The 13,772-nt window shown below is 37.2% G+C and overlaps 1 protein-coding gene across 2 annotated transcripts in view; it reads right to left on the reverse strand.

Annotated features, from left to right (window-relative positions):
* Window positions 1–13,772, reverse strand: part of LOC117415677 (poly(ADP-ribose) glycohydrolase) — a 64,666-nt gene that overhangs the window by 26,522 nt on the left and 24,372 nt on the right. For both annotated transcript variants that reach the window (XM_034026316.3, XM_034026315.3), the window contains exons 11-13: window positions 7,754–7,833; window positions 7,319–7,379; window positions 5,483–5,558 (exon numbers count right to left, since the gene is read on the reverse strand). In XM_034026316.3, coding sequence (XP_033882207.3) covers window positions 5,483–5,558; window positions 7,319–7,379; window positions 7,754–7,833 — 217 coding nt within the window. The remainder of the gene's footprint in view (window positions 1–5,482; window positions 5,559–7,318; window positions 7,380–7,753; window positions 7,834–13,772) is intronic.

Raw genomic sequence — 13,772 nt, forward strand, 5'->3', positions numbered from 1 at the left:
TTTTTTAATTTTTAACCTCTTGCACGAGGTGCTACCGATGTCACATGCAACGAAAGACAGTTGTTATTAATTAACTCAGTTTGCCATAAGATGCGCAAACAAATGGTGGTCAAAAATTAATACACCAACGGTACAACTGTATCTTGTATCGCTATAATTTTGTAAATAAGTTTAGAATGTTTTCATTTTCTGCATTTTTTTCTCTCATTATATTACTATAATAAAGGTCAAGGATAAGAAATTTGGTAGAATGTTGTGCTTTTGAGTGTGTGAGTTAAGTGTACCGTACCCGCGGTTTATGTCCATTTGCCTCAAATCCTCAAATTTCGAGCATGAACTTTCATTTCTGACGCATGACTCCAGATCTGAACACTTCTATCTGCCCACAGAGAAACTAGAGCCTGCACTTTAGTGTCCCAAGGCTGTACTTTTCTCTCATCACACCTGCTGCCCGCCATGTTGTTCTTTCTGGAGTGTACTGATTGATGCAATGTAATGACAAAAATTCTTAACCCTGGGCTCCCGAGTGGCGCATCCAGTAAAGGCGCTCCACGTGGAGTGCAGGATGTGCCCTATAGTCTGGACGTCGCGAGTTCGAGTCCAGGCTATTCCTTTGCCGACTGAGGACGGGAGCTTCCAGGGGGCGGCACTCAATTATCCGACAGCTGCGTTGTCCTCCGACGCTGTAGCTCTTGGGTGGCTGGATGGTGAGTCCGCAGTGTGAAAAAAAGCGGTCGGCTGACGGCACACGCTTCGGAGGATAGCGTGTGTTCGTCTTCGCCCTCACGAGTCAGTGCAGGGGTGGTAGCGGTGAGCTGAGCCTAAAAATAATTGGCCATTTCAAATTCGGGAGAAAATAATTGGCAACGACTAAATTTATATAAAAAAAAAATAAAATAAAAAAATAAAATAACATGAATATATTTGACTTTATACCAGCAGAATACATTTCAGGAAATCATTTAGCTTTACATTGAGAAACAATATTTCGTTTAGCACAGGTATTGCTATAATGCATTACTTCGTGCCAAATATCATATTTAAAAGACCTTCACCCAAATGAGTATGAACTTATAATCTTGTAATGTGGTGCAACTTTGTCTCCCCTCCGACCGCTGAATGAGTTAACAGAAATTAACTGAAATACAGTAAAAGTATTACCAGGGCAGCAGTGTGGAGTAGTGGTTAGGGCTCTGGACTCTTGACCGGAGGGTCATGGGTTCAATCCCTGGTGGGGACACTGCTGCTGTACCCTTGAGCAAGGTACTTTACCTAGATTGCTCCAGTAAAAACCCAACTGTATAAATGGGTAATTGTATGTAAAAATAATGTGATATCTTGTAAGTCGCCCTGGATAAGGGCGTCTGCTAAGAAATAAATTATTATTATTATTACCATCAGGAAATGGATGTCAGTCTAAATCTTGTCACACTAAAGAATTGTGTACTATGCTGTGAATATAGAGAAATGTTCTGGCCCCTACTACCCTCTCCGACAGCTACCTTTGCAGTTCCTTCAAGCATGCTAAAATGATGAGGAAAATAGAGAGGCCTGAGGGTCAGTGTCTTAAGTAGTCCCGTTCCCCCGCCCTCCCCCCCCCAAAGTCCACCTGCATTTTCATGTACAGTGCCACTAGTTCATATTGCTTCTGTAACAGAACTTATTTCCCCCAGCACATGCATTAGTACTATTTCATTTGAATTATATTGTCAATTCTTTGTATCCAAATTTTAAAGATTATAATGCCTTATTTCTTTTATTGGAGCAGTCTTTTCCATCTTCACTCCCCAAGGCCAGGCCTCTAATGCTGGCTGCTGGTAAATGATTTATTTAATTTAGAAACCCTGTATTTTTAATACAGAATGTTAAGGGCAAATAAGGTAAAGCAGACCAAGTAGCTTTCCATTTTCTCCTAACAATATCACCTTAGTCGCAGCAACCTAAATAGATCTCTCTCCTAGCAAAGGGTAGATGTCCTGTAATAAAGTTTAAAGCACTAAAACACACATATCTATAATTAGCGGTACACTATTCTCACATGACTATGTATCGTGATATGCAAGTCACGGAACGATGTATCACAATACATGTAATTGTCTCGATTGGCTACTTGTATGATGTATAACAAGATGACATGGTAATTTAATAATGAGCCATTTTGTTAAAAGACAAAATTGAAATGAGATAGGGAGAGTATGTATCCATACCAACTATAAAACACACATTCTTCATTCAGGAACCATTTGGTGATCTACAATGAGTCATGTTGTGCTTTTGTTCTTGAATCACGATACAAACGTTACATACCTCAAGTACAATACAATATATCATGTAAATAAAAAGATCACAATTCATTGACACATGACAAATCGTTATAACTCTATCTCTAATGATTATGTTTAACATAAATAGAATGTGTTATAATGTGTTATTGGGAACTATTCTAAGACTAGGTAGTCCACAGTCAAACAGCATGGATCAGAAGTTTCAGACAACTGATTAAAGGTTTAAAACACACAGCCTGCCAATTTTTCAGTCTGAAATGTTTTTTTTTTTTGGGCTCTAAAGTGGTAGCTTTTATTTCTGGCTTCTAGGGAAATCACATAACCTAAAACATCATCTTTCAAGACAAGGGTACAAATAGTTAAAACTTGAAGATGCACTATAAACAAAACTACTGCAAATGTTCTCAGAATACCCCGGTCTCTAGCTTGTCAGTTTTGGCTCAGTAGCCTGATGACTCCTCCGTTAGATGAAAATATGGCAGCAAGTGGCAGTGTGTCAGCTGAACTGGTCACTCAACTATTGGGCACGGAGGCATCATTTCAAGCCCAATGACACACTGTCAGCACGTCCAATGAAACCATAGCATCAGTCATACCAACAATCAGTTTCTGACCCAAAGGGTACCTGGAGTTGGTCGTCTGTACCAATCAGCTGTCAAATTTTAGTTACAAGAGGCAAACAAAGGTGAAAGGAAAGAGATCCACAGTGGAGAGGGGCTGCTCAAGCTGACACATAGCACAGCACTGCCTGCATGCTTTGGCACAGAACAATGGAGCTAATTCCCAACAGAAGCGCAATGTACCCATGGTGCCCATTTTGGAAGTCAATTTTCAGCGAAACACCATATACTGAATAAAGTAAAGAACTGCTTAAATAGTGCATCTCAAAAAGCAGACATTCATGTACTAAGTCACTGATCAACCCCTTTGTCTCCCCAAGGAAAATAGCATCTTGCTGCTACGCTGAAAAGCAAGGAAAACAAAACAACTCTTGTGTATACAGAACATAAAAACCTTGAATGTAAGGAGTCTGGTTATCACAAACACCATATTAGAACTACACAGATATTTATGTTTTAATATTTATGTTTTGAATTTAGAATTCCTGATTACCATCCCTGTTTGCAACCAGTTTTCAGAATCTGTCCCATAGACATATATAAGATTAGTTCCTGAAACGTGGTCTAGGCTATCTCTCAGGTCATTTGCAAGGAAGCAAAGACTTTGATTCTCACTGTTTAACCATACAGAGGAGAGTTCAACTTTATAAAATGAAAAAAAAATAATAATAATAACCTGAAATTGGCTGCAGATATGTAGCCAGGAATGTGTTTCTAGTACTCATGGTAATGTAAGGCAAAACGCAGACTGAAACAGGTAAATATTATAAAGTTCATACAACATGTCTTCATTATTTTAAACTGAGAGCATTCAAATGGGATTTTCCTATTGTTTTTCAAGTTTTGATGACCCCTGGTGACAAATAGGTGCATATATATGTGTGTATATATATGTGTGTATATATATGTGTGTATATATATATATATATATATATATATATATATATATATATATATATATATATATATATATATATACACAGTGTCTTGTATTCACCCCCCCTTGGACTTTTCCACATTTTGTAGTGTTACAACCTGGAATTAAAATGGATTTAATTAGGATTTTTTGTCACTGATCTACACAAAATAGTCCATAATGTCGAAGTGGGGAAAAAAAAAAATCTACATATTTTTCAAAATTATTTACAAATAAAAAACTGAAAAGTCTTGATTGCATAAGTATTCACCCCCTTTCGTGTGACACCCCTAAATAAGCTCTGGTGCAACCAATTGCCTTCAGAAGACACATAATTAGTTGAATGGAGTCCACCTGTGTGCAATTAAAGTGTCACATGATCTCAGATTAAATACCTGTTTCTGGAAGGCTCCAGAGTTTTTTAGAGAGCATACCTAAACAAACAGCATCATGAAGACCAAGGAGCTATCAAAACAAGTCCAGGATAAAGTTCTGGAGAAGCACCAATCAGAGTTGGGTTATAAAAAAATATCCCAAACTTTGAACATACCCCAGAGCACTGTTAATCCATTATTAAAACATGGAAAGAATATGGCACAACCGCGACTCTGCCTAGAGAAGGCTGTCCACCAAAACTCAGTGACCAGGTAAGGAAGGCATTAGTCAGAGAAGCAACCAAGAGGCCAATGGTAACTCTGAAGGAGCTGGAGAGATCCACAGCTGAGATGGGAGAAACCGTCCATGGGACAACTATAACCCGGACGCTCCACAAAGCTGGGCTTTATGGAAGTGTGGCAAGAAGAAAGCCATTGCTGAAAAAAACCCTTATCAAATTCTGTTTGGATTTTGCCAAAAGGCACGTGGGAGACACAGCAAACATGTGGAAAAAGGTTCTCTGGTCTGATGAGACCAAAATTGAACTCTTTGGCCTTAGCGCAAAACGCTATGTGTGGCGCAAAGCCAACACTGCTCATCACCCTGAGAACACCATCCCCACGATGAAGCAAGGTGGTGGCAGCATCATGTTATGGGGATGCTTTTCATCGGTAGGGACTGGGAAACTGGTCAGGATTGAGGGCAAGATGGATAGAGCCAAATACAGGGAAATTCTAGAGGAAAACCTGTTTCAGTCTAAAATTTTAAAACCCTAAAATGGGCAAAAACTGCAGGATCCAGATGTGCAAAGCTGGTAGAGACTTACCCAAAAAGACTCACAGCTGTAATTGCTGCCAAAGGTGCTTCTACCAAGTATTGACTCAGGGGGGTGAATACTTATGCAACCAACAAATGTCTTTTTTTTTTTGTTTAATTAACTTTTGTGTCACAATAACAAATATTTTGCACCTTCAAAGTGTTAAGTATGTTGTGTAAATCAAATGGTAAAAATCCTACTTAAATCCATTTTAATTCCAGGTTGTAACACTACAAAATGTGGAAAAGTCCAAAGGGGGTGAATACTTTTGCAAGGCACTATATATATATATATATATATATATATATATATATATATATATATATATATATATATATATATGTTTTGCTTCAAATAAAAACACCTGCTGCTTATAAGAAACTGATAAGTTACGTAGGATTGATTTAATGTGCTCATTTCAGGAAGACATACAATTGAGTAATTTTCTGAAAAAATAAAAACCTCTTACCTGAAGCATCCCACATCCTTGATCCTCAATAGTACCTTCACATGTGATGTGAAGCCTGGTAAGTTGATTTTTAGAGCTGAAAGAAAGAGTGGCATCAGCATTGAAGAAACAGGACGTTAACATTACACCTTTTCAAATGTGTCCTACATTAGCCAACCTTCTTGTATTTAGTTAGGTCATTTTTTGTGTTTTGGTAACTTGCAAATCCATTCAGAAAAAACAGTATCTGTAAAACAGCTGGTTATAAGAATTTATTTGCCAATTATAACTGTTACAATACTATTTGATATACTTTTCACAAGTAGTTCTAGTTCCACTTCACAGCTTCTTGTAGTTTGCCAAATGCCTCTTGCTTGATAAACGTCAGTAGCACCCCCCCCCCCTCGACACAGCTGTAAATTCTAAATTAGAGCTATCAGTGATGACCATCACATACATCAACAGCATGTAGAGAATAGTATAGAATAAGAAATCAGCAATTAAATATTCAATCACAATTTGATTAGCAATTCTCCAGATAAATGCAAAAATGTAAGCGTGACATACAGACAAATGGATGAAGGGACACATAGGCACCTCCATATATACTCAATAACTTGTACTAAATAGTGGTATGGTTTTAAGGTTTGGTAAGAAGTGGTTCTCTATATACAAAAATGTAAGAGTGACAGACATATGACCAGATGTGTGGACTAACAGACATGTGATATTCATATTCTCAATGCTAATTGATGTTAATATCAAGATTCATAATTAAATAAGCAGTTTTGAGGATATATGGAACAAATGTGAAGTGTGACATCTGTATGTGTCATAGAAAGTAGTCTGTGATACATACTGTATATATATGTACACTGCTAGATAAACTAGCCTATAATTAGAGGCATCACATACAGTTCCTGTCAGCTTGAGCCATTCAATTGTAAGTTAGAACGTGAATATTACACACAACCAGACTGTTATCTTTATACAGTGCCTAACGCTCATAGTAAAATCTGGAATAGTTCAAATTGCTATGCAATGGGAGTTCTAACTCCATCTCTTTTATAGTTTAACTTCTTTTTTTCATACTGTACTGCTTTCAGCATTGGATTACTTTTAATAGTCTGCTCTTTCTGCTACATGTTTGCCTGCAGGTCATTCTGCAGATTCAAGCAGGGTTGTTTCCCCCATTTGCAACTTTCAAAATCAATCTTGTTCTACAACAGGCAGACTGAAAAAAATTAAATACATTCAGCCTGCCACTGGGTAACGGAATGCCACGTCAGTTCTCTGCCTCTCGCTCACACACACTCCTTTCAGTTGGATTACCTTCAAAATAACTTTAGTTACATGCCTTCAGGGTTCGGGCTTCCGTTTATCAACCACTAACTATGGTACAGTTAGAAGAATTTGCAGTGTCCGATTGAAGAAAGCAATCTCTTGTAATCTACTCAGTTTATTTGATGCTTGCTTTTATTGCCACCATATACATGACAGTTCATTTTGAAAATAAACAAGGACTTGTCAAGTTATAGGAAATCCAGATGTCCAATATGTAAGATTTGGGGAAAGTGTAAAATGTTGTTGCTGTTCTAAAATCAAGATCTTAACTCATTTGAAGCTAAAACTCCTAAACCATGTGTTTTTTAAATTATTTTTTTCACAAGCAAGTGCACAGGGGGATGTCTGTAATACATCTACCAATTACAGCAATTAAATCAAGATTACTACATTTTTCAATATATTCTTTCCAGATATATTATGCAAATGGAATTAAAGTTGGATTGGTGAGAAATATTTTTGTACAGATATAACTCCTATGTAAAAGAGAAAAAAAAAAGAGAAAAAAATTACCTTTGCCAATCTGGAAAGGAGGACAGACTTTGCCTTGTAAATGTAACCAGGCCTGTAGGTACTGAAAAAAACAAAAACAAAAAAAGAGAACATGTAAATGGTAATCCTCTCAAACAGCATTTGTACTGCACATTGTCAAATAAAACAGTGTGATATTATTACATGTGTGGTATTACTGTATTTATATGGCTTGATAACTCCCTAAAGGCCATGGTGGTAATTACAATTTCAAATTAAACTGTAGGAAAAAACCTAAACAAACATGAGTAAAACTGCTACAAACAAGCTGCATTTCCTAGTTCATCTCAACATGTGTGCCTTAATTTACATAAAGGTTTGTGAACATCACATCTCTGCATGGCTGACCACTTTATTCCATCTTGGTAGGGGTAACTACAGTGACTATCAACATAATAAAACCATATAGGTACCTACTTTTTTCTGTGACTCTTCTAAAATAGCACAGAAGAGTCTTGAGCTTTTCAATCTTCCTTGGTGATGATCCTTCAAATAATCTGAAACAAAGGAAGATATTAGATTAGAATTTAACCCTACTATTTGACTTGAATATTTTCTTTTTCTTTCTTTTAAATTTCTTAGCAGACTCCCTTATCCATTATTATTATTATTAGTTTATTTAGCAGACGCCTTTATCCAAGGCGACTTACAGAGACTGGGGTGTGTGAACTATGCATCAGCTGCAGAATAACTTACAACTACGTACAAAGACGGAGCACAAGGAGGTTAAGTGACTTGCTCAGGACCACACAGCCTCCTATATCCAGGGCGACTTACAACTGTTACAAGATATCACATTATTTTTACATACAATTACATTATTTTTTACACATTATTTTTTACATACAATTACTCATTTATACAGTGGAGATTTTACTGGAGCAATCTAGGTAAAGTACCTTGCTCAAGGGTACAGCAGCAGCGTCCCCACCTTGGATTGAACCCATGACCCTCCGGTCAAGAGTCCAGAGCCCTAACCACTACTCCACACTGCTGCAGGATAGCAAGCCGTGGATACCTGTACCATGTACGTGTATTGCTATATGACGTTACATATTGTTGGACATAAAGTTTTGAAAATATTTTTGTCACTCTCTTTTATATAAGTCCCTTATTGTAACAAACGGATTGCCTGAGGCCTTTCACCGAAATGCAGACATCATGCACCACGACACAGCACTTGCACATAAACAAAATTAAAAAACAAAAAGTAAGAGAAAAAAAAGCTTTCATTCCCTTGAGGACCATTAGCAATGTGTGGAGGCCCACTCTAAAATAAATAAATAAATAAATAAATAAATAAAAGTACCTCCTGGAGGTGAAAGTTGTTTCCTCTCCCCCCACCCCCCAATACAAAGGGCGGTGTAACAGTGAAAACACATCTATTTTTACTTTTAAGCGGCTGAACAATTTAGGCCTTGGTCTACAGTTTTTTCAAGGTAGCTGGACAGCTCTATTCTGTCCGATTCATAAGCGACTATTCTCATATATTTATATATTTAAAAAAAATAAAAGGAATCACTGAATGAAGCCTGATGCACTAAAAGCCCTTCAGGCAATACAGTGCCTTGCGAAAGTATTCGGCCCCCTTGAACTTTGCGACCTTTTGCCACATTTCAGGCTTCAAACATAAAGATATGAAACTGTAATTTTTTGTGAAGAATCAACAACAAGTGGGACACAATCATGAAGTGGAACGAAATTTATTGGATATTTCAAACTTTTTTAACAAATAAAAAACTGAAAAATTGGGCGTGCAAAATTATTCAGCCCCTTTACTTTCAGTGCAGCAAACTCTCTCCAGAAGTTCAGTGAGGATCTCTGAATGATCCAACGTTGACCTAAATGACTAATGATGATAAATAGAATCCACATGTGTGTAATCAAGTCTCCGTATAAATGCACCTGCACTGTGATAGTCTCAGAGGTCCGTTTAAAGCGCAGAGAGCATCATGAAGAACAAGGAACACACCAGGCAGGTCCGAGATACTGTTGTGGAGAAGTTTAAAGCTGGATTTGGATACAAAAAGATTTCCCAAGCTTTAAACATCCCAAGGAGCACTGTGCAAGCGATAATATTGAAATGGAAGGAGTATCAGACCACTGCAAATCTACCAAGACCTGGCCGTCCCTCTAAACTTTCAGCTCATACAAGGAGAAGACTGATCAGAGATGCAGCCAAGAGGCCCATGATCACTCTGGATGAACTGCAGAGATCTACAGCTGAGGTGGGAGACTCTGTCCATAGGACAACAATCAGTCGTATACTGCACAAATCTGGCCTTTATGGAAGAGTGGCAAGAAGAAAGCCATTTCTTAAAGATATCCATAAAAAGTGTCATTTACAGTTTGCCACAAGCGACCTGGGAGACACACCAAACATGTGGAAGAAGGTGCTCTGGTCAGATGAAACCAAAATCGAACTTTTTGGCAACAATGCAAAACGTTATGTTTGGCGTAAAAGCAACACAGCTCATCACCCTGAACACACCATCCCCACTGTCAAACATGGTGGTGGCAGCATCATGGTTTGGGCCTGCTTTTCTTCAGCAGGGACAGGGAAGATGGTTAAAATTGATGGGAAGATGGATGGAGCCAAATACAGGACCATTCTGGAAGAAAACCTGATGGAGTCTGCAAAAGACCTGAGACTGGGACGGAGATTTGTCTTCCAACAAGACAATGATCCAAAACATAAAGCAAAATCTACAATGGAATGGTTCACAAATAAACATCTCCAGGTGTTAGAATGGCCAAGTCAAAGTCCAGACCTGAATCCAATCGAGAATCTGTGGAAAGAACTGAAAACTGCTGTTCACAAATGCTCTCCATCCAACCTCACTGAGCTCGAGCTGTTTTGCAAGGAGGAATGGGCAAAAATGTCAGTCTCTCGATGTGCAAAACTGATAGAGACATACCCCAAGCGACTTACAGCTGTAATCGCAGCAAAAGGTGGCGCTACAAAGTATTAACTTAAGGGGGCTGAATAATTTTGCACGCCCAATTTTTCAGTTTTTTATTTGTTAAAAAAGTTTGAAATATCCAATAAATTTCGTTCCACTTCATGATTGTGTCCCACTTGTTGTTGATTCTTCACAAAAAATTACAGTTTCATATCTTTATGTTTGAAGCCTGAAATGTGGCAAAAGGTCGCAAAGTTCAAGGGGGCCGAATACTTTCGCAAGGCACTGTATACCTTTATTAAAGCCAATTCCTACAGGCAACTGTTTTTTTGAGCCTGTGGAACCAATCCAAGTATTGTTCAGCTATGCTATGTTCTCCTTTGACACAAGATAGCCTTTAGGATATGCAAGCTTTTTAGTAAAGATTACAGGTCCAAGGAGATTATAAAGTAACATCACTCAAACAGAATTCAAAAGGTTGGCGTTTCTACCTCATCGGAGAAGTTGAAAATATCCTGGACAAAGTAGACTTATTAATGCAAACCCCTGTTACACGATCTGAACCACACTATCTCATTGAACTGCATGCGGATAGCATCTGCACAAACCAAATTTCAATTGTATGCATTCATGTTGTCTATCATTTTCCACAAGGTTATTTTTTGATGAAGAGTAAGTATCAAAAACATTGAACAAAAGCTAGACAAGGCATTTTTTTAGTACGGTACAGGTTACAGAGTAGCGAGAGCCTACTGTAGTTAAATTATATCCCTTTCAAAAAAGCTCAGATTTTTTACATTTTATTTCTTGGGGCAATATTAATCCAAGAGACACAAACATAAAACACACTCCGTACATGTAGAATGAAATGAGAATTAAAACTTGACAGATGAGATTTGTATTGCTCTCTTTTTTTTTTGACAGCAAACCTGATTAAATAAGGAATTGGCATAGTGCATCACTGACTAATTATTTAATCTATCTGAACATTCATAGAAACAATCATTTCTTAATTTCTAATGTTAGAATAGACAGAACATGATGATGAATTCTATTGGCTATTTCTGCAGAACACTATAAAAGATAGTACCAGTAACAAAATAAAACATTACTCTTTTTTTATACACTCGTTTTATACTTGGAAGAGCTTTGTTAGGTTCTCCCAGACAGACATAAAAAGCAACCATCTAAAAGTAGCATGTAAATAAATAAATGCATGTTACAGCTGTGATTCATTACTTTTAACCAATCATTGACACAGCCATAAAGTTTATGCTATATGAGACATCTTTTGCTGTACATATTCTCTAGTTAGCATCAAGGAATCAATTGCAGCTAATGAATGTACAGTACTTAAGAAAATACTTTAGTATATACACTAGTTACACGCAACCTTTTTTTAATTGTTTGTCATTTTTCTCTAACGCTTCACAGAAGGTTGAGCAACAAGGTTGCCAAAACAGCACCATACAAACTGAAGCAGCTCACATAATGCAAGGACAGTACAAAGCTAAATTGTTAATTCAATTGATACACGTTCATTTCATTAGCGGGAACTATAAATCTGGCACAAAACTCAGCAGTCTCTTTCCCTCAATTAAACTAATTTTAAAGTGCACTTAACTGCAGGGTTTTAATACTTGTAATCAAGAATGTCTAAGCATGATGTCAAAATGCCAGTTGAGCATCTTTCTTTTCTCAGAATTTGGCAAGGAAGCAGAATGAAATGCTGACAGAGAGGACCGCTGACCTCCTCACTGTCAAAGTCCTGCTCCAGAATCAATGGTAATCAAATCCCTTTTTCCATTAGGAAAATCACAACTGGATGCAGACAGTGATGCACAATCACAGCAGAAGCTCTGTTATACTAAAGAAATCCCTTAAACCAATTTCATGAGCAGAAATGCCATTTCTTATAAAATATATTATATATCAACCCTGTGCATCCATTGTAGCAGTGTTTGGTGCCATGATTCAGAAAAACCTTGATAACGGTGCTTAGTACTGTAGTTTACTAAATAATGCATACTATAGTTCATGCAAGTTGCAGATTGTTACCATAGTGGAATCAAGACAAAAACAGTAAGCATTATAAAAAAGTAGATTGCTATAACCTACATCTCAGTAAATTGTAATCCCACCAAACTGAAGATACACAACAAGATTACTGAACTATTGTACCTCTATATATCCAGAATTACAGCTTCTCACATTACCCCTATCCACTATAAATAATATCTGGGTGACTCCAATCAGCCACCCATTAAACATTTCAAGCACAACAGCAAGTGTGTATTTGTGTGTAAATGTGTCACTGAGATTGTATTGATGCTCTGCAAAAGGGTCTTCGAAAAAATGTGCTGAAAACTAATAAATGTGGAATTGAGTTGACCTTTCCATACAATTACTAATAGGAGAGAACTTTTAGGAAGCATAAAGGTTCAAACCTGAAGGTTAAAAAAATTAAAGAAAAAAAAAAAGTGTAGTACAAGTCTGCAATAAAATTGTGAAATGGGGTGGCATTAAGGAAAGAAATAAAAAAATGTGTCCATTTATTTCAGAAAACAATATTTGTTGACTGCTTCATAGAAGCCACCTGGAGGCCAATTAGATTACTTTTTATAAGCAGTGAGTTACAGTCAAACTCTAAAGCCCGGTTTACACTGCAATGGTGTAAGAGACTAGGAAGATTTGTCTACCCAAACTTGGAAATGGCACAGAATAAGAAATCCTGTATTTTAGGTTGCAAAAGTTACAACAAATCATATCGGACCAGCCGATTTTCAACCTAATATTATCCATATGCAGTGGCTCCACCTCTACTTCTAAAACAGTGATTCTTCAGTCTAATTCCACTGCACAGTGTGACATGTTAATTACCACAGCCACTCAAGGCCACTTTAATTCCGTCAGTGAGTTTCCAAGCTTTTTATGAGCGACATAAAATAAACTGCTATGCCTGATGAACTATATGTAGTTTGTCTAGTGACATGACATATAAACCTCTATTCCACTATACATTATTGATCTGGCTAAGCTTAACCTGTACATTTTAATTTGGAACCTGATTATTTTTTCCATAATTCCTACTGTACACCATAAAATATAAATAAATAAAAAAATGAACTGCTTATAACTATTTTACAGGGTATTCCTGATAAGCATTTGATATCTTGCACTGCATACTGTATCCGGTGGGTTTTATTAGTGACTCACTGTTTTGTGATGATTTTACTTGTATTATATATTGTTACCATTACTCATAACATATTCATATAATGTTGGATCAAATTAACACATACATTTTTTCTGGCATTTCTGTTGGCAAAACAGAGTGTATACATAAACTCCTGCGATGTGGCTGACTGGATTTGATTTTTTATTTCGTTGTGACCACCACAGACACGAGAAAGGAACAAAACTGCACCTTTGCCAACGCAAGAAAGAATATGGAAGAAAAAAAAAAAACACACACAATTACATTTTACCATCAAACAGCAGACCAGCACCTGTGCAAGCTGATCAGTTTGCAG

This window comes from Acipenser ruthenus, chromosome 7, assembly GCF_902713425.1.
Source record: "Acipenser ruthenus chromosome 7, fAciRut3.2 maternal haplotype, whole genome shotgun sequence".
Classification (NCBI taxonomy): Eukaryota; Metazoa; Chordata; class Actinopteri; order Acipenseriformes; family Acipenseridae; genus Acipenser; species Acipenser ruthenus.